Raw genomic sequence first — 22380 nt, 5'->3', positions numbered from 1 at the left:
AAACACTGTGGTTATTGCTTAGCAGTATTTCTTTTACATTTACAACAGAACAGAATTATGGAAAAAGAATAAGAACTTCTGCATTTGAAATAACATATACGGTTTACGTATTTTTATAATAAAAGTTTCTACTTTTTGTTTCAAGAATTGGAGATGATTATGCTTCTCTGTTATAGGTACTGCTGCGGAGTACACCATATTTGTGAATAAAAATGTGAAGTGATTGTTTCTTGAATATAATAAAGACTGACTAAACATTTGTGGACTCACTATGATGAATGAACTGACCTACTCCATGGAAAAGAGAAGTGTTTCTTTTGCTGGCTGATAACTTGTGCTATTACAAATGTACACGTGTACATCAATATTTTTAGATAATAAAATATTCAGATTATCATTGGATAAGATAATTGTAGCATAGATCACTTTTATCTCTGGCATCCCGCATGGTGTGATTTTTATGCTAAACTTTCTATGCTAAGAATAAGTGCAATCATTTTCTCCAATGTAAGGCTTTTACTATGATAAAATGTATACAATCTTCATTGGTCTTGATGCTATAAGGATATTTAATATGTGACCATTTTTCATTTTCAGAAAAGAAAACTCACAGCAATATACATTGAAAAAAATGACTTAAAATCACATATGTGTGCTAGGTCTTGTTTCAACCTTACTAATTTATAAAATATGAAGGTCTTTCAAATGGAATAATCCCTTTGCCTTTGTGTCTCATGTGTTATTCTTTACCTGAAAGGTGTAATAATAAGAAGGTCATTACTGTCCCTGAGAAGTAAATTAGGATCTTTTTATTTCCTTTTTCTTTCATGTGACTATTTATTTCTTAACTAGTGTGACAAATGTGGTTTAAAATAAAAATTGTGCTATTACCAAGGAAAAATGTGTGGGCGGCTGCTGTGCTGGCAATAGCAAAATGTTACAGAGAACTTATTTTCCTCTTGATTTGGTAGAGTGGTGATTGTGGAAAAAGTTGTAATAAGCAGAATAATGCAGTGGTTAATGTTATAGCAGAATGAAATTTTAATTTACTGAAAAGATACACATTAATAAGCAGCAATTTGTAACTATCCACAAAACATAGTTGTTAGCCATTAAATTATTTTTTTCTTCCTTTCATTGTGAGCTAATCAAGATTTTTAGGCACACTACAGATTAAGAGAAAAACACACTTCACAACATTAATGATAACTTAGATTTAAACAACAGTTTGAAAATGTCAAAAAAATGTTAGAGCATGAGTAAATATCTGCAAAACACTAAACAAATGTGGAGCTGTTTCAATAGCTTTGTTATTCACAAATTTAACTAAAACAGTGCATATTATGATTATCAGAAGACTATCATATACTATTGACTAGAAGTTCAAAATGAGCTACGGTTCTTAATAAGATTTTATTATATGTTTCATTAAAGTTACTGACAATCCAAATTTATTACATTTGCAACATTTGGATAGAAAAACACATGATGTAAGTGTGCCCCCATGTGGCTATACATAGTTTGTAAGAATGTCAGAAAAAAACCTAAATGGGAAGAGGGCCTTAACTGGTTCTATATTACCTAGTGAGTACTTACTCCATCCCAGAGGGTTGGTTGTCTCTCCTACTTTTAAATTTATTCTAAGTTAGAGAAGTCACAATTATTTGCGTAGTTCTTACAAATATTTTATTTTTAGTTGCCATACATGTTAACCAACACATCCACCTCTGATTCTGAAGTAGTGTAACAGTAAAAACCATAAATCAACACAAAAATCTCATTTTTTCCTTGTATACATAATTATTTGATTAAGTCAAGCCTGAGTAATTCTCTGCAAGTATTTTAAAATACACTTTGTGATTGAAATAGGATGATGGATCAAGTAAAATATTTGTATTAGGGCAGGTTCAGGGCCTGAAAACGTAGTCTGCCCATTTGTGTGATGTACATGAAGATGGCTATTTGTTTATAAATTTTGTTAATCAACAAAATATTGGATATCTATAATGTATATTGTAGATGCCACAGAATTTGAAACCTCTTTTCCATAGAGCTTCTTTTTAGAGTTGCCAACATTTCTATTTTGACACAAAGGTATTACCCAATTTATACTCCTCTTCATTTAACTCTCTAGTCACTAGTCCCACAATGCAAAGACTTATCTATTGACCATTTCATGCTTCTGGGAAAACTCTGGAAGGAGTAGTCATGAATGACCCCATTAAAGATAAACCCGCGCCCGATTGCTGAGGTATTGCAGTGTGTCTGCAATTCGACAAATCTTAGAAATGAATGAGTTGGGAGTGTTAACAATCTAAGGCAAGCAGGATTTGGAGACATTCTGAGTCAGGAAGCGAAACGTCAAATAACAGGAAAGTATCAGTATATTCACTTTTAAACTTAGAATGACAAAAACTAAGACTGTTTCTTTGAGACACTATAAATGCAAGAAGTCTACTGTACAATTAAAAAGTTGAATTTTTAATTAAAACAGGTGTTTTCAATTCTTTAAAACAACTTTAACATTGCTGGTCTCAGTGAGAGTTTCTTCCGGCTAAAGCATATCTCCCCATATTTTCCATTTTGTTACTTTTTTATAGCTCAAAATGCTATGCATCTACTCCAACCATTTTTTATTAAAAATTAAAAAAATGTATAATCAGGAATAGACTCAATTTTAAGGAGAGCAATCATTAAAAATATTTTCTCTATTAAACATTTTTCTACTTAACTAAAATTTGTTTAGCATAACAACTGTTTTTGATTTTCAAGAAAAGTTTCTTTAATTTCAATCACAAGATTAGAAGAAATTTGTCCATTTGTTTGTTTTTGTTTGTTTTAATAATCCAAACTGACCTCTAATTTCAGTTTAGTCATTTAACATATACTTTAAAGTACTTAAAGAACAATAATTCCATAAATAAATATTGATGCCTGTCAATTTTTTCTGCAGACTGAAATGTGTTATATATTTTTAAAATATTGAAACATTTATTACCCCACCCTTTCCACCTAGTTATCTAAAAGAGGAATCCTAAAGGTAAGTGAGAGTCAAAATCTTAATAATAGTAATATTTCAAAAAGTATCTTACTTCTTTCCGGAAAATTTTCCTCACACTGAGGGAAAAGAACAAAGTTAAAGTAGAGTAGGGAAAAAAAGACAAAGCAATGGATGAAATGATAGTATTTGTAACCTTAATTTAAAATTTCATAGCATTGAATATCTCCTAGCAAAATGTTGGATTGTTTTTCATTTAGACATTGGTTCTTAGCCAGAAAATTTTACTGAGTGTCTGAACTAAATATTTTCACATGCTTTTTTTTTGGTCCTTGGTATCTTAGGCTCCTTAATAATTTATATTTGGCAAAGAAATTCCAAAATATTTTTCTTATGACATTTTTTATTTGACAAATTTATTTATAACTCTTTTTGTGTTTTTGAAAATAAATCCAGAGACATTCTAGTCAAGGTAACTTACTGAGCTATCTAAATCAACCTGCGCTGCGGATTGGCAATTTGCTAATTTATGTTTCTTTTATCTCATCTAGACTATAGAAACCTAATTAGCTGTCTTTTCAGAGTAGTTCTACATCTCATGCCCTGACCCACTGTTTTGACCTATATCATCTTCTGCAATTGTTGAAAGTAAAAATATTGAAACATGCTTAAAAAGTACACGTTGTAAGTGGTATATACTTTAAAAAGAGGTCATCTTTTCTGCTCATAAATAATAATTTTGGTTTGTAAGGCCCCAAAATAGCTTTGAAAAAGGAGGCTTTGACCATTGGCATACTGTATAACATTTAGAATGAACCATAGAGTACTAATAGAGAAGCTCAGTGTTACTCTTCTAAAACATCTTTAACTACTCACTCTTTCTACTTCTTATCCCCAAAACCAAAACCTAGTAGTGCTAAGACATTGAGTTATTTTTTTCTCTTTTGCAGTCTAGAATTAACCCTGTATCATCAATTATGATAATGTTCCTTGTTGCTCTGGAATAAAATGTGGGAAATGAGTGGTTCATGGAGAACTCTTGTTCACCCTGAAAGTCTCACATTGTGTACTCAGCCATACATGGTCCCGTTTCCTACCACACTGGTGCAAAACAGTTATTGAAATCCTCAATTCTAAGGGTAAATTCAGTATTAATGATATTTTCTAAGTAAAAAAAAAAGCATGCATTTCTTTTGCATATATAGTTTCCCAATAGCAAGTACATGCTTCATTTTGACCAATAAAACACCACATGTATCATCTTTCAATAGTCTTGACAGAACAGGCACAGTTACATTAATAACAGAAATGAATGAACCTCAAAATCTGGACAATAATATGGATTACCTTTCATTTTTCATTATTCTGTAATTAAAAACGGGCCATAATGCAGAAATTTATTTCTAACCACATTCGGTGTCAGTGATATGTACTGATTTAACATTTCTAAAATGTATCAGTTGTCAGACCTGAGGACTTCAAAAATACTCCCAATCACAATGTCCCAGAGTAATGGAAACTTACCCAGATATAGGTGACAATACATTAAAACTTTGTGTGAAACTGTTTTGCTTTATAATGCTAATATATTTTTAAATAAGTTAATATCTATTAAAACTAAACACATCACATAGCCTCATTCCTTTCATATCTTGAAAAATGTACATAAGCAAAAATGGGAGAAAAAAGGATTGATTAGAAAAGCCCACAGTCTTTCAGATTCTCTTTGATTATTATATCTGTTACTGCGTCAAACACAAACTTGACATTTTGGGTATCTGTAGCGCAGGTCATGTGAGAATAAATTTCCTTATCTTCTTTTTTTAAATTCAGGTCTAGAAACTGGTTCTTAATGTAGTTCCCTGCATCTTCAAATGTATTTGGACCTTGTTAAAAAAAATAATAATAATAAAGTAGTAAACTTTAATTGAATTAAAAATAAAATATAAATATTGGTAAATTTTAGAATTTCACTTTTTGAGCTGCTATTTGATATACTCTGTATTGAAAAATCAATATTGGTAATAGTCAGTTATCTGGGATTTACGTGACACCTACTTTGTGCTAGGAAGTATGCCTACCCACTGAAATGTAACCTCTGAATCAAAAACCTCATAATACAGTAGAAGTAATTATATATATATATATGTATATATGTATATATAAAGTAATTATATATATATCATATGACATGTATGTGAAAGGCTATGTATGTATATATGTACATGGGTGTGTGCATGTGCTTTAATATAAACTGAATGAAGAACATAAATTATACATGACTGAACTACAGAATGAGTTCGTATTTGAGCTGGACCTTGGGAAATAGCTAGAATAGAGAAGAAAAATAGTATGAGTGAAAAACCAAAAGTGAGAGTGAGAATGGCCTGTAACACTAGATTTGATGGTAGGGTTAGGAAGTGAATATGTACTTTGGAGAATCCAGTCGAGTGGAAATTAAAGGTTTATTTAGAGGAATTGTAGGAAATGAAGTAGAACAGCTGGTTTGAGCCAGATTATGAACTATGTTGCTAAACCAAACAAAGTAGCTGTGATGAGATATGTAAGACTACAGACAATTATTCTTGACTGATGATTTAGTAGAGTTTAATAAAGAGCCAGTGAAGGCTGTGTCGAGCAAGATTAGACTCGTAGCAGGATACACAGTGGGTCAATTGGGAAAAGGCAGAAATAAAATAGGAAGGCTAATCAATACAGGGCAGCTAAAGGTGACCCATTGATGTACTTTATAAGAGAAATTGCTTCGTAGGGACCTTACACAGGCTAAGACAATAGCACAAAGATTTTCCAAGGAGGTAAGATTTTGTTCCCACTTTAATGTTACTAAGAGAAAAATTCCAGGAGGAACAATCTTTAAAACAAAGAACTTGGCTAAAATCCAAAACACTGACCACACTAAATGATGACAAAGATGTGGAGCCCCAGGAACTCTCATTTAATGATGGTGGGAATGCAAAATGAAACAGGCACATTGGAAGACAGTTTGGTAATTTCTTACAAAACTAAACAATTTCTTATCATACAATCCAGAACTTGTGTGCCTGGGTATTTACACCAAAAATTCTGTCCATACAAAAACCAGTATGAGGATGTTTTTAGCAGCTTTATTCACGATTACCCCAAATTGGAGGCAACCAAGATGTCCTTCAATAGGTGAAATGATAAAGAAACTAGTTTATGAAACATAATATTATTCAGCAATAAAAACAAATGAGCTATCAACCTATGGAAAGATAAGGTCATTCAAATGCATACTCCATTTAAAATTGAAAAATGAAAGAAGTTAGAAAATTCCACATACTGTATGATTCCAGCTATATGACAAGAATTCACTACTATGTAGTTAAAGGAAAAGTATCTTACCAGTGTATTCTGGAAAGCAGACACTAAGATGCACTTTGGTTACTTTTTCTTGAAAGAGATCTTTTTTATTGAGAAACAGGACAATGGAGGTGGTTGCAAAGTACTTGTGATTACAGATACTGTTGAACAGGTGAAGGCTTTCATGCATTCTGTTCTGTGTGGTTTAAAAGATGAAAATGTGTGGGATTATTATTTGCAAAATACTCATGTTGGGCATTATAAACAAGGGTCTAGAAATAACATCTTTTTTTGGAAGGCCTTAATTGTGATAGAAAATGTGGTTGTAATGTTGGAAACTACAAACTCATGTTTTTCACCCTGGCATTATTTTCCTTTTGGACTTACCACTTCTTCGTCTTCCACTAGGACCATGTCATAGGCACTGAGTGCAGCACAAAATATTATGCATGTAACACCTTCAAAGCAGTGAATCCATTTCTTTCTTTCAGATCTCTGTCCACCTACATCGAACATTCTTTAAAAAAGTAAAAAATAACAGAATAACAAATTTTACAAATATCCTCCACAATTTACAGTAAGATTAATATTTATACTTATAGATGGATGCTGTCGTATCTTTAAACGTTTCCTTTTCAATTTTTATTGATTATAGAATAAGTCTTATTTGGCCAATTTTCGTTTCTAGCACTAAAAAAAGAAATTTCTTTTTCTTTTTTAAATTCATGCAGACTAGAATAAAATAATTCACACACTGACTTTGGGCACCTGGGAAATTTAAAGTAGTTTAGAGTTTTAGTAAGAAAGTTAGCCTTAGGAGATTCTGATCAAAGTCTATATATAGTCTTGAATTGACAGAACCAACAAGAAGATTGGAAGCTACCATAGTTCTGATACTATGATTCATGGATATTTTCTTAGCTCCTTCCACATTCATTCATTCTTGCCCTCAAACAGTTATTTAAATTGATCATGAATTGAAAGACTTAATGTTGTTAAAATGTCCTTACTACCCAAAGCGATTTCCAGAATCAATGTAATCCTTATCAAAAATTCCAATGATAATTATCACAGCAATACAACAAAAATCCTAAAATTAGTAAGAAACCATAAAAGACCCCCAATAGCCAAAGCAATTTTGAGAAAGAAGAACAAAGCATGAGGCATCATGTTCCCTGATTTCAAACTATATTACAAAGATATAGTAATTAATACAGCATAGCATCAGCATAAAAACAGACACATAGACACACTAGAACAAAATAGAGAGCTCAGAAATAAACCTGTGCATGTATGGTCAATTAATTTATGACAAAGGAGCCAAGAATATATAATGGGGAAAGGACAGTCTCTTCATTAAATGGTGTTGGGAAAACTGGATTCTATGAAAAAGAATGAAACTGAATGATAGTCTTACCCCATACACAAAAATTAACCCAGGATGGATTAAAAATTTGAGGGTAAGACCTGAAACCATAAAACTCCTAGAAGAAAAAATAAGTGAAAACTCCTTGATATAGGTCTTGCTAATGACTTTTTAAATCTGAAACCAAAAGCAAAAGCAACAAAAGCAGAAATAAGAAAGTGGGAATATGTTGAATGAAAAAGCTTTTGCACAACAAAGGAAACTATCAAGAAAGTAAAAAAAAAGACCTACTAAATAGGAAAAAAAATTGCAAATATCTGGTAAGGGGTAAAGAGTCAAAATAAATAAATCATACAATTCAATAGCAAAAAACAAACAACACATTTAAAATTGGCAGACTTCCTGTCAAGATTTCAAAGTAGGTAAACATTGCACCTGCCTTCTCTAATGACCACATTAAAATTAAAACTAAACTACAGAACAACCATCACTGAGAATCACCTGGAGTCTAGCTGAATTGGAGGGGCAGCTTTCTCCCAGACAGAAGTGCTGACAGAATCCATTGTTTCTTTGTTGAGCCCTCTACTTCCCAGCATGCTGACACAGGTGGCTTCCATATTTGAGTCTCCATCAACATAGCTAACACCATTCATCCACCATGCCCTGAATTCCTTCAGACCCCGCCACACCCATCTTTTGGGTACAAGCTGCTTCCAGTGGCTCTTCCATACAAATGGCCAGTTTTGGCTGCAGACTTTCCTAAAATTTCTCACAGTTTCACAAAACCCAAACAAGCAGTATTTGGCTTTAGTTGTCCAGTACCTCTTGCTGAGCAGTCCCAAACCCGACACTAGTGACAGCTGGATTTGATTTGCAGCTTGGCCTCTCAAGGCACCTACAAGCTCAGTGCTGGTACCAGCCATCTGCAGATTGCTTTGTGGTTCATACTAGGTGTTCCCGAGATGGACACAGGCTGTGGCTGAACTTGGCATATGGAGGGGCCCTGGTGCTGGCACATCCCGTGGTCAGAGTCAGACTGAGCTGGAGTATCACCCTGTCCTTCCAGAGGATGACACACAGAAAGGGCATACTGGGCAGGTACCAGAGCCTTGCTAAAGCAAATCGTGCTCCAGAGGGTCAGCCGCTGAACAGCTCTGCACTGCAGTCACGGCCAGTCCTCACAACCAATCAGCCTGAGGATCAAACCCTTCCATTGATGTGCAAACAGCAACCAACTTTCAAATACTACAGGAGGGCACACACAACCCACACAAGGAACACACCTGGAGCACCTAGCTCAGGAGACCAGGGAGACTGTGCCACTTAGTCCCATAGGACACCTGCTACATAAGGGCACTCTACCAAGACCAGGAGACATAGCAGCCTTACCTAATACATAACAAACACAGGGAGGCAGCCAAAATGGAGAGACAAAAAAAAACATGTCCTAAATGAAGGAATGGAGCAAAGCTCCAGAAAAAGAACTAAAAAAAAAAAAAAAAAAGGAAACAAGCAATCTACAAGAGATAGAGTTGAAAACACTGGTTATAAGCATGCTCAGTGATCTCAGGGAGAACTTCAACAAAAAGAAAGGAAACATAAAATTGGATATGGAAAACATAAAAAAGAACCAGTCAAAAATAAAGAATACAGTAACTGACATTAAAAATACATTAGAGGGAATCAACACTAGATTAGATGAAACAGAGGACTGAATCAGTAACTTAAAAGATTATGTAGTAGAAAACACCCAGTCAGAACAAAAAAATGAAAAAAAAAAACCAAAAAAGGAGGATAGTTTAAGGGCCCCTTGGACAATATCATACAGACCAACATTCACAGTATACGAGTACCAAAAAGAGAAGAGAGAGAGCAAGGAATTGAAACCTATTTGAAGAAGTTATGAGTGAAAACGTCCTTAGGCTGGCAAATAGACATACAAGACCATGAAAGACAGAGAGTCTTAAAGAAATGAACCCAAAGAGGTCCACAACAAGAAATATCATAATTAAAATGACAAAGGTTAAAGACAAGGAGAGAATCTTAAAAGCAGCAAAAGAAAGGCAGTCAGTTACCTACAAGGGAGCTCCCATAAGACTGTCAACTGATTTCTCAACTGAAACTTCCCAGGCGAGAAGGGATTAGCATGAAATATTCAAAGTGTTGAAAAGCAAGGACATACAACCAAAATAACTTTACCCAGAAAACTAATATTTAGAATTGAAGGACAAATAAGTAGCTTCCCAAACAAACAAAAAAAGCTATAGGAGTTAATCACCACCAATCCAGTATTATAAGAAATGTTAGAAGGATTTCTTTAAGATGAGAAAAAAAAATCAAAAATATGAATAATAAAATGGTAATAACTACATATCTATCAACAAGTACTTTCAATGTAAATGGATTCAGGAAACAAGATCCTTACATATACTACCTTAAGAGACTTATTTCAGATCAAAAGATTCACAAAGACTAAAAGCAAGGGGATGGGAAAAAGATGAAAATGGGGGGGGGGGAATCTGGGGTAGCAATACTTGTACCAGACAAATTAGACTTTAAAACAAGGCTTTAACAAGAGACAAAGAAGTACCCAGTAACCCCACTACTGGGTATTTATCTAAGAATCCCAAAATGCTACTTCCAGGGGACATGTGCATCCATATATCCTTGTAGCATTATTTCCAATAGCCAAGATATGGAGGCAGCCTGAGTGTTTGTTGATGGATGAATGGATAAAGAGGAGGTGGTACATATATATAATGGAATATTGCTCCGTTATGGAAGGGAATGGGTTCCTGCTATGTGTGGCAGCATGGGCGGACCTGGAGGGTACTGTGCTGAATGCAGTATGTCAGACAAAGAAAGACAGAGGTAATGTGATTTCACTTATGTGTTGACTCAAGCACAAAATAAACAAACAAACAAAACAGAAATAAACTCAGAGATACCGAGAACATATTGATGGTTGCTTGATGGGAGGTGGCTTGGGGGGAAGGGAAAAAGGGGAAGGGATTAAGAAGTACAAATTTATTATTACAAAGTAGTCATGGGGCTTTAGAGTATAGTATAAGGAATATAGTCAATAATATTGTAATAACTATGTACAATTCCAGGTGTGTATTAGAGTAGTCAGGGGATCACTTCTTAAGTTAAATAAATATCTAACCACTATATTGTACACCAGAAATTAATATAAAGTAATATTGAATATCAACTATAATTGAAACATTAAAAAGGAGGGAAAGGTGAAGAGGAATAAAGGTTCAAATTTCCAGTTATAAAACAAATAAGTCATGGCGATGTACCATGCAGCATAAGGAATATAGTCAATAATATTGTAATAGCATGGTACTGTGTCAAATGGTTGCTGGACTTATCATGGTGATCACTTCTTTAGGTATAGAAATGTTGAATAATAATGATGTATATCTGAACCTAATATAATATTGTATGTTAGCTATATTTAAATTAAAAAAAAAAATCTTTAAAAAACGTGCTGAAGTCTGAAAAGACATTTTTCCGTAGAACACAGATGGCTAACAGTTACATGAAAAGACATTCAACATCATTAATAATGATAGAAATGCAAATAAAAACCAGAGTGAGCTATTACTTCATACCTGTTAGAAAGGCTGCTGTCAAAAGATGAGGAATAACAAGTGTTGGCAAGGATGTGGAGAAAAGGAAACCCTTTTGGGAATGTAGATTGATGTAGCCACTATGAAAAGCATTATGAATGTTCCTCAAAAAATTAAAAATAGAACTATCATGTGATATAGCAATTTTATTTCTTGGTATTTAACCAAAAAACCCCACTAATTTGAGAAAATACATGTATCCCCATGTTCATTGCAGTATTACTTATAATAGCCAAGAAAGATATGGAAGCAACCTAATTGGTCATTGATAGATGAATGGATAACCATATATCTATGAAGGAATATTATTCAGCTAGAAAAAAAGAAGAAAATCTTGCCATTTGCAACAACATGGATGGACCTTGAGAGCATTATACTAAGTTAAATATGTCAGAGAAAGACAAATACTGTATGATATCTCTTATATGTGGAATCTAAGAAACAAACTACTGAACTGAAGCTTATAGACACAGAGAACAGAGTGGTGATTGCAAGAGGTAAGGGGTGGAGGTGGAAGAAATAGTGAACTTTTGTTTTTGTATTTTAGTTTAAATAAATCAAATAATTTTTTTTTTAGAAAACAATTATTTTTTTTGTATTCTACGTACTAGACATTGTACAATTATTTTTTTGTCTTCCACGTACTGACACAAAAATGGAAAGATTCAGTTGCTATCTTCAAAGAACTCTCTATTGTAGAGAGAAAAAACAAATAGGTTACTATTATTTAATAAATATTCTAATATGCAAGGGAGAATGTGAGCCCAGAGGAAGATAAGTCAGTCTGAGGGATCATGATACTTACTCAGTGGAGATGTTTGAAAGTTTGGCCTTTCCTCTGTTTTGGTGTTTTGGGAAAAGTCACCATTGTGGACATAACAGCTAAATATGGAAGTTGGGAGCTAAATTTTTAATCCCTCTCTTCCCCTTATCCTCTGTATGGAACATATCCAAAATGCAATTTCTAACTCATCCTCTTCTTTTCAACTCTTCTCCTCTTGTGTAAGCCACCAATGTTTGTCACCAGTGCCACTAAAAGACTTCTACTTTTCAACGGCTTCTGTTTTCCTTTCAGAATCAAACACAAATTGGTTGATGACCACTAAGGCTCTAGCTGTTTTGGCTCTTACTTACCTTTCCAAGCTTAGTTCATACCACTTTCCTCTTTTTATACAGTCCAATCACAAGTCTGTTCTTTCAGTTCCTTTAATATAAACCTGATGTTTTGCTACTTCAGGACTTTTGCACTTTGGTCTCCTTTCCATGTGACATGATTCCCTTTCCCCTTATGTAACACTTCTTTTTTCTCAACTTAATAGGTCTTAGTACGAATATCTCCTCCACAAAGAAGGCTCTCTCCATCATTCATTTACATTCCATCACATCACTCTCTTTATTTCCTTTATAGTAATTGTCACAATCAATTGTTAACTGGTTTATTTTTTACCTGTTTAGTAGAATAGTGGCCTAATGAGGACAGGGACCTTTTCTTTATTATTGATATATATTCCCTATTCCTGACACATAATAGACATGCAACAAATATTTGCTAATAAATGAATACATTCCACATCAATGGAGTGGAGGGGGCATTTTTATGTAAAGTGCATGTGCAAGTCATCAAGAACTGAGAGAACATGGCATGTTTGAGGTAAGCAAGTAATGCATATTTTTGAGAACATGAAGATTAAGGTGAAAATATTGAGATATATGGCCTGATAATTATTCATTTATTCATCAAATATTTATTTATTGTGTCAGGTATTAGATACTCAACCTCAAGAAGCTTCTAATCTGGTGGTGGTAGTGGTATGTGTGTATGTGTTTGTGAATAGACTTAGGACTCATATGTGACAGGGAGTGTAGGGGGTGGTTTGTAATTTGAAATGGAGTGACTAGAAACTGCAGAAGATGATAGTTAGGCAAAAACCAAAAAATTAGGTTTGAGGGATTGAGCCAAGTGGATGTCTAGGAAAGAATGTCCCAAGCAGAGGTAACAGAGGAAACAGAAAGAGCCAATGATTTGAGTAGGCAAGAAGAAGTCTGAGGTGTCAGACAAGAAGAAGTCTAAGGTGTTAGGCAAGAAGAAGTCTGAGGCCAGAAATGGTGTTAGGCCAGAAATATATTTACTGAGCTTTTGTATTACAAGAGAAGATTAAATTTTATATTGCAGTCAAGGGGAGACTATAAGAGAGTTTTGCATAGGGAATTAACAATATTCATTTGGTTTGTTCGCTCTTATGTTAGATCACTTTGACCTGAGTCCAGAACATAGATTTTTTTTCTTTTTTAAGTGTGTTTTTCCAGGACCCATCAGCTCCAAGTCAAATAGTTGTTTCAATCTAGTTGTGGAGGGCTCAGCTCACCCCGGCCCATGTGGGGATCGAACCGACAACTTTGTTGTTAAAAGCACCGTACTCTAACCAACTGAGCCAGCTGGCTGCTCCCAAAACACAGATTTGATGAGGAAAAGAGGCAAAGCATGAAATTATGGGGTTTATGTAATTGTTTAATCAAAAGATATTACCAAGAAGCATTCAAGCTGTACAGAGATTTCAAAGGTAATAACTATACTTAGAGTAATAAATGTCAATCGGTTGGCTTATTAAAGATAATTGAAAGTACAGTGCATTATATTTCTTTATGCTTCACATTTCACATGTCAACCAAGTAGAGAACAGGTATATGGAAGTAAAATTCTTCAAATATACTTGTATATAGGATAGATAGATAGATAGATAGATAGATAGATAGATAGATAGACAGACAGACAGATGACAGATAGATAGATAATGTACCAATTCAAATCGCTCCATTCAGTAGTAGATTAAAAGAGAAGATAATCACAATATTTAAGACAATATTTAAGAGTTCAATAGTTATGTGGTTTAGAAATTTAAATGTGTCAATAAATACTATTATATGTGCTGCTGATATCCAAACCCTCTACAGTTTCAGACTTGCAATATAAACGGAGGTAGAGGTTGGAGTTTTGACTTTAAGGTTATATTATGCAAAAGTTAGCGAACAAATTTAAGTTTTAAAAATCAGTCAACATTCTTATGAAATAAAGGATAATAACTATGCATTCAGACTTTTAAATTTTTAGACAATGTTACTTTTGATATAAAATTACTTTTGACATAAAAGTAATTTTAGTCTTTTTTAATTTTAAAAAATAGAACTTTATTACTTTATTGAAACTACCTTTATTAAAATAAACTATAAAATGTGGGAGAAATGGATAGTTCAGATCATGAGTTTTATTTCCTCCATAAATTTCCATATCACCGTTGTAATGTTTTAATCTTAATATAACACAACTAATAAGAGTTTACTATTTGCCAGGCATAAGCTACAACAATTAACTCATTTAAATGTTATCGTAAACTTGTAAGGTATGTATGATTCTTATTCTTATTTTTCAGATGAGCCCTTTAAGCACTAGCCCAAGGCTTTAATTCAGCTAATATTTGTTGAGTCTCCTAAGTGTCAGGTGCCATGACAGGTTCTGTGGGAATGGTAATTATGCTGTGGAAGTTGTCAAGCTTTGTTGTGAATCTCATTAAATTTAAATCCATTTGCTTAGACCAGCAGTCCCCAGGAAATACATAGTTTCCACAGTTAGCTATCAAACACTCATCAATGAATTGCAATTATTACTGTGGCGTCTATCCTTCTTGCCCCAGGTCAGACAATAGTTGTAGTGTTGTCAGACAGGTCACTGGGCAAAAATTTAAAACTCCTCTTTCCAGGAGTTTTGTTCCATTCTTTTAATACAGAAAGTGTAGACCTTCTGGAGTCTAGGTGTTGCACATATTTTTCATGTAATCATATATAAACATATGATGAATCTTGTTGGCAAAGAAATGTGATACAGTGATTGAACAAAAATGTATTAACTTGTGGCCTAACTTGATTAGTTGAGGATGGAGTGCACATCACTAAGTTTAAACTTCTGTGGGGCTTTGAAATTAAAACCACCCCTTGTATTTCCATGCACTAAATTCTAACACATAAGAACCTCCATAATTCTCCTTTTTTCTTTTCTTTTTTTTTTTTTTTTTTTTTTTTTTTTAGCTCTAATCCTCTCCTCAGGGTTTGTTTCGATAGTGGGCATCCTATAACAGAGAGCTAACTAATCATGGAATCAGAACAAAGGTCATGGGATGAATGGAATATTTGTAGTAAGAAAGCCCAATGTTCAAATTCCACAGCTGGGATGACAGTGCAGTAGGAATCAAATTCCAGGATACCTTGATTAAGTTTTCTCAACTAAACAGGGCTTGGGTTAGTCACGTTAGCATTTGTTTGGAGCTTCTGCTTCTATGTTTTTTTTAGCCATCCATTCTGATGGATATGTTCTTCCTATAATCACATTTATATTTTCAATAAGATTATATTCAAATCTTGCAAATCTGAGTATATTCTTCAGGTGACTTTTGGTAATTGCTCAGATTCCTTGCATGTTAACTAAATATTTTACTTCAGAGAAGATAATCTTATTTGTCTCATGTTGACAGTTTTTTAACTTTTAGATAATTTTTACAGGGAGTTCCTAAGTAATAAGAACATTATTGAACTGAAATGCTCGTTAGCAAATCATACCAATGGCTGGAGTTTTGCTTTTATATTGATTCTCCTGGATATTATGTTAGTCCGAAGAAAAGTTACATTATTTTCCCTGCTGCTGTAGTAATTTATTTTTCACACATCTCCTCTCAATTCAGCATTTCCTCTAAATTTTAATTTTGGGCTTATTTTAGAGGTGTAAAGCATTATATCTTATTGAAACTATTTGGAGATTCCCTAAAGAGCATTTCCTTATCAGTATATTTCACTGAAGAAGTATTGTGCGTGTGTGTGTGTGTGTGTGTGTGTATTCCATCATGACCATTCTGTGAAAAACACATATACTTGCTGATGAACATTTGGTTTTGTCAAATCTATATGTACAATTAATGAATGGACATGTGATACAGTTTGAATATTCTTAATTCCCTGAATAATTAAGGTAACCAGAGCACCTAAATGATATTGAATGGAACTTGCATCCTAATTTTGGGGTAAAGGGTTGTTGTTGTTTTGTAATACACATTTCCTTATTAAGTCTGATATTAAAGTTAGGATTCTTAAATTAAAAAAAAAGTGACTGAAATGTATGATGCAGCTAAAAATTGACCACCCGTGCTTTTAAGTGACAGCTGAATACTGATTTTTTGTTGTCCATAGCATTAATATAGGGCAAGGCATCAGAGTTTTATGGCTTTATATTAAACAGTTGACTAAACAGTTGAGTTTATAGTCTATTTTAAACAGTTGGGAAAGCTGCTGAGTTTTATGGGTTTAAGATAAAAAATTGGCTAAATATTTACCACACAATATTATTCATACTTCGTATCAGAAGAGATTATTATTAAATAATATGCCCTTTATAGTGCTTGCAAAATCATTACACAATTTAGGATAACTAAAAATCAATAATGCTATTGCAGCTAATTTATCTATTAGATGTTTTTGCTCATCTTGTAGGCATGTGACTCTCAGAAAAATCATACTTTCTGACATCTTCATTTCTTTGACCACAGAATAATAAGATTTAATCTGAGTAGAAATTTATTTTAAACTATTTTGTCGAGTGGGACTTATTCCAGATATTTGGTTATATCTCAATTGGTATAACTTCTTAAGATGGCTACATATGACAGGGCCAATAGGTGGATCTGTGTCATCACTACCCAGCCATAGCAAAATGACCTAATGAAGTCTTTCTCTTGTGCCCAGTTCTAAAAATCAGGGTAGATACTTTCAGACACATCATATATGCACGGAGATCATTCTAAATTCCTTAATTGTTTGTGGTTAAAACAACAAAATCGAAATGTAAAGTAGCCAGGGTCTCTAAACTTCCATAATTGTTCAATGTTCAGACAGTTGTATACTTTCTACTAAGTGTGTGTGTGTGCATGTGTGTGTGTGTGTGTGTGTGTGTGTGTGTGTTTGGAACTTTAAATGCCCATTAGATAATTATTTAATTATTGAATCATTTAATTAATTAAATCATTAAAGTAAATTACATCACTAGAATAAATTACACATTATGTTATATAGATTATTATTTGGGTAATATTAACCATGAACAAACCTGAAACAGATAGTATACATGAGTTATTGCTCTAAGAGACCTCATGAAGAATAACAAAGCTAAGTTGAGAATAGCTGCTATGTAGACACCAGACTCATTTGTTCCTTAGCTAAGATAACTCCTACCCCACAGACATGAACACACTGGATGATTCAACTTCAAATGCAGTAAAGTTATAATTTATTTCATATCGGATCCACTCGAATGTTGTTGAAAATAGCTACATTAAATTTACAAAATCTACAGCTCTATGTTGTAATATTTGTTGACCTCTTTTCTTTGGCTCTCTTATAGTTTTATGTTCTTTCAATTTCTGTTTCATAATCATGGAGCACTTAGGGAGAAAGTGACTTCTCTATAATTGTTTAATAAATCCTTGTATATCTATAAATTCTTTGTTCTGAGAAATTATTTCATAGCAAAAACGGGCTCAAATTTGCATTGCATTTCCCATTTATATAGACTTTAATATCTGTAATGATAATTTATTTTATCAGTTTGACAATGGGAGTTCTGGTTTGATAAGAATTCTAAGGTAATTTCCATTAAATTAGATGATACATGAAGGTGATACAGTACTTTGGCAGAAATAATTTTTCACTTTGAAGTTTCTGTTTAAAATTCTGGAGTTCTCTAATTTAATATGTAAATTAAGTCTAATTTTAAATAGTCATAGGATGATTTATGCTATGTGAATACAAATCAATGCTAATGCAATATATTTTGTGAATATATGTGAGTACCTAGCCACTTACTAAAATGAAGTTGAAAGGTACATTATTTTTATACTTTCTATATAGAAATACTACAAAATTTTATACTACAAAAACCTGTATGCTTTTGGATTATTTTATTCAGCACTTCCCCCTCAAAGGTGATTTAACTGTAAGGTTTATTAAGGGATTAATATATCTCAATTGCAACGACTAAACTTAAAAACATATTTAAATGATTTAAAGAGTTCCATAAAAAATATAATTGTGTTTTTTATATTTTATAGTAAAATTTAATTATGTTCAACATTTTACTGTTTAAATACTTTTTTAGAAAAATTCCATGCATTTTCATAGAAGATGGCTTTAATAACACACCCTCTTGAGTAAAAAAGAAAGCAAAACCTATAAAGCAGGGGTGTCCAACCTGTGGCCCGCAGCCAAACGCAGCCTGTGATCCATTTTTAATCGGCCTGCAGCAAATTCCAAAAATATATTTATTTTACTTAAATAAACCAGGTGACCTCGAGTGAGTGGCCCAGCTGTTTGTGTATTTTACCACATATGGCCCTTGGTAAAAAACGTTGAAAAATTTGGACACCCTGCTATAAAGGAAACAAAAGAGCTCAACACCTATTCTACTGAATGGCAAAGAGGTAGTAGTTGTGTAATATTAAAAATATCATGTCAAAATAAGTGCTAACTTATTTTGGGCTACACAATCCATTTCACAAATACCATACATTTTGGCATTGATACTGTAATAGAGAATTAGCAAGACCTTTCTCATTCCTCCATAACGGCCAGCAATATATGAAAGCAAAATAGGAGAACAGTTACCTATGTGACTTAAGACAATGCTTCACAAAATTAACTAAAGAACTACAGAACAGTAAAATGGTCATGCACCAGTGGAGGTCTAGAGGTGTAATCTGAAGTGGTCTATTGTGAGAAATGTACCTTCAAAACAATGCTTTAATTAAAAAAAAAAAAAAAAAAAGCAAATGTTGTATTCTGCTCAGAATATTTGTTTTTAAAATTTGTGAATATTTATGTTATTTAGTAGTGGATGGAATAGAAGTTCCAGGAAATGAACATGATTTCTGAGGTTTTGTGTGTTCATTGGCAATCATCACCTATCCCGGTTTTAGAAGCACAGACTTGTGAAGTCCCACAGAACCCTTCCAACTCAAACATATCTCTTCAACAAGCTGGAATTTCATTTAATTCCCCCTTCCTTCTTCTCTCTGAAGGGTACTATGAATGATCAACAATATTGGAAGAAGCACCTACTTTATAAAAAAAAAAAGAACGGATTCCAGCCCCAATTTACCCATAGCCCATCAGTGATGTGCAGTGTAAGAAGTTAGAAAGCTGCGCATTCTATTCACATTTGTAGCACTTCTATGTATTATCTTGGGGAAATCTTTCACCTTGTTTTGCTTCCATTTCTTGATTCTTTACCCTACATACTCATAGCAATGCCCCATTCATCATGTTACAGTGAGGGTGTAAAGATAATATACATAGAGTGTTTGGCATAGTACATTTCTTCATCACTACCCAGCCATAGCAAGAATCGACTGTATGCCCACTCTGTGCTAGCCATGGTGATAATTACAGAAGACAGAGCAGTAAACAGATATGACCCTTGGCCCTCTGGAGCTCAGAGCATCTGAGGCAGAAACAGAAATAAAAAGAGCAAACTGATAAAGAAAGAGGCAATTTCATATATTAGTAAGTTTTTAAAAAGATTAAAAAAAATAGTGTGATATATCTGTGGTGTCATGGTACTGGCTCACACTGGTATGGCTAGTAAGAACTGTTTGTTTGCATTTCTCCCCAACTCTGCATTTAGCAACTTCATGTTGGTAGGTTGAAATTGGCCATTGCCGTGGTGTTTATACCAAAGAAATCCTGACGGGCCACAAATCAGTCTTTCCTCTTCCCCCTGCGCCTGAGAGTCTGTTTACCAGCATACTGCTGTGTGGTAGTGATAGGGATATGCGAGGATGATTAATAGATAGGATGGTCAAGGCTCACTGAGGAGATGGCATTTGATTTGAAGACTTAATGATAAGAAGGAGTCCTTGCAGAGGAGCGGTAGAGATCCAAGGTCAGAGCATTTTAGTCAAAGAAAACAGCAAGTGCAAAGGCTCTAAGGCTTGGAATGTTCAAGGAAGAGATAAATAAAAGAAGATAATTTTTGATAGTGACTATTCCCGAGAAGACACTAAATTGGTTCGTGTTATAGAGAATGACCAGGGCTGTGAACTTCTTGGTGTTCAACATGTGACATTAATTTTTAAAACTGGTTTATGATCCAGACAGTCTAGGATCCAGAAACTTCATTAATGTATGCAAGATAAGCTAACATCAGGTTGTAACTTTCTGCTAGAACTTTACGTTAGTCATCTAATCTTTATAGCAAACTCATTAGACAAGTAGAAAATAGGTAACTTTGTTCCTTAGCAACTGCTGCTAAGAAATGAAGAGCCCGGGGTTGGACACTCGGTAGGACTAGACTCAAGGCCTACACCTGGCTTCGGGTCTGTGTTTCAGTGAGAAATTTGGAGAGGAGAAGGAGAATAAGAATGAAAACGAAGTGTGTCAGAAATGCTTTGATAGGCTTAGGAGGAGCAGAGGGAAGAATCAATTGGACATGGGGTCTCAAAGGAAATCCCAGAAACTGAATCAGGTTCTAGAGAAAGTTGTTGCCAAAGAGGACCAGTCACCACAGCAATGACAGGGCTGAAGAAACTTCGATCCCAGTCTTTGCAGTCCCGTTATACTGGTTTGATCGTTGTCTCATTTTTCAGAAAAATAACTATTGGTGGGCCTGAAATTTATGGATAAATTTTGAAGAACTTTTTTCCATATTAACTTGAAAATATCTTGGCCATCTATGTAATAACTAGTCTAATTAGGTATTTTATCACCCATTTTAATGCTTAAAATATGTTAACGCTTTTATTCTGCTGAAATAAAGTTTTCCTCACAAATTGTTGCAAATGATTTGTCACTTTTTTTTTTCTAGGTTTTCTATTTTTTAAAAGTATTCAGATTATTGTGTATGTGAATGACTATATTTTATTGACTTTTTTATTGACTTTTTTCTTTACTGAAGGCTGTATGTAGAGCCTGGTTTTAATGTTTAATACTCCACCTTATCCACAATTCATAGCGAGAGATGCTTAAGTGTTAAGGGACGTTTTCTAACACTATAGTATGGAATTCTATTTCTGGGATTAGTAATTGAGTAATTTTACAATAAAATCTCTAGGAAGATCTTGATAATGCAAGGGCAATGAAAATACTGGACTCATTTTCATACCCAAACAATTCTTATAAAATAGGCCTTGCTGTTCTAGTAAATAGTATCACATTCAAATAATTCTCTTCTCTATTATTTTCATTTTTAAGTTAAGGATTCAAAGTAATAAGAATATTTCAAGAAAATGGAAGAGTAGGAAGGCAAAGGAAATAGGATCTCTGACACCTGTTGCTTAAATGTTATTTAAATATATTTCTTTTTTTTCCCCACAAAGTAGGGTATCAGTTTCAAGTATGAGGAAAATAAAATTGAGTTCCAAACTGCTCACGACAGAGGTGTTTTATCTGGAGGGAAAGACAAGACTCAGGATGAAGGTTTATGTGCAGGGCTACAGGAGGGCAATAAAGGACAGTGGTACAAAGTAAACTGGGCCTGGTGAACGTGCTCAAGGCCACACTGCACTTGAACATGGGTTAGCGCTTTTCTCTGTGAAGAAATATGGAACCTGATGCATATTTCTGTTGATGCCTAGTTAGAAAAGATATTTGATCATACCTGAAATGCAAGTCTTTAAAGGAGAATTGAGTTTCAATGATTCCAGTTGTTTTCACTCGAGAATGTAGAACATCTTGCTCATTGGGAACATATCCAGGAGCTGTTATTCTATCCAAATCATTAAGGTAGCTAATAAAAACAAAAGAACAAAAAGCACATATACTTTTAATTTTGCATTTGAAGATACCAAGATTCAGTGAAAATGAATTTTTTGTTTAGGGTCCATTAGAATTATTAAACTGTAGGTGGGTGATTTTCTAACTCGGTTAATCAGAATTACAAGAGCCTGGTGACTGGGATGTTGCCGGGTGCAGAGTGTGGTACACAGCTGGCTCTGGGGTAGGGGCCT

At 33.8% G+C, this 22380-nt stretch overlaps 1 protein-coding gene across 1 annotated transcript in view; it reads right to left on the bottom strand.

The window, feature by feature from the left end:
- Window positions 1-1026: 1026 nt before the first annotated feature.
- The window catches only part of GNAT3 (G protein subunit alpha transducin 3), a 52051-nt gene continuing 30697 nt past the window's right edge, over window positions 1027-22380 (bottom strand). Inside the window, exons 5-8 of the mRNA XM_081079627.1 lie at window positions 22032-22160; window positions 6728-6857; window positions 6383-6536; window positions 1027-4884 (exon numbers count right to left, since the gene is read on the bottom strand). Of these exons, the coding sequence (XP_080935753.1) occupies window positions 4694-4884; window positions 6383-6536; window positions 6728-6857; window positions 22032-22160 (604 nt within the window). The 3' untranslated portion in view covers window positions 1027-4693. The remainder of the gene's footprint in view (window positions 4885-6382; window positions 6537-6727; window positions 6858-22031; window positions 22161-22380) is intronic.

The sequence above is a fragment of the Rhinolophus hipposideros genome (assembly GCF_964194185.1).
Source record: "Rhinolophus hipposideros genome assembly, chromosome: 18".
Classification (NCBI taxonomy): Eukaryota; Metazoa; Chordata; class Mammalia; order Chiroptera; family Rhinolophidae; genus Rhinolophus; species Rhinolophus hipposideros.
This window is presented reverse-complemented; position numbering and strand designations above follow the sequence as displayed.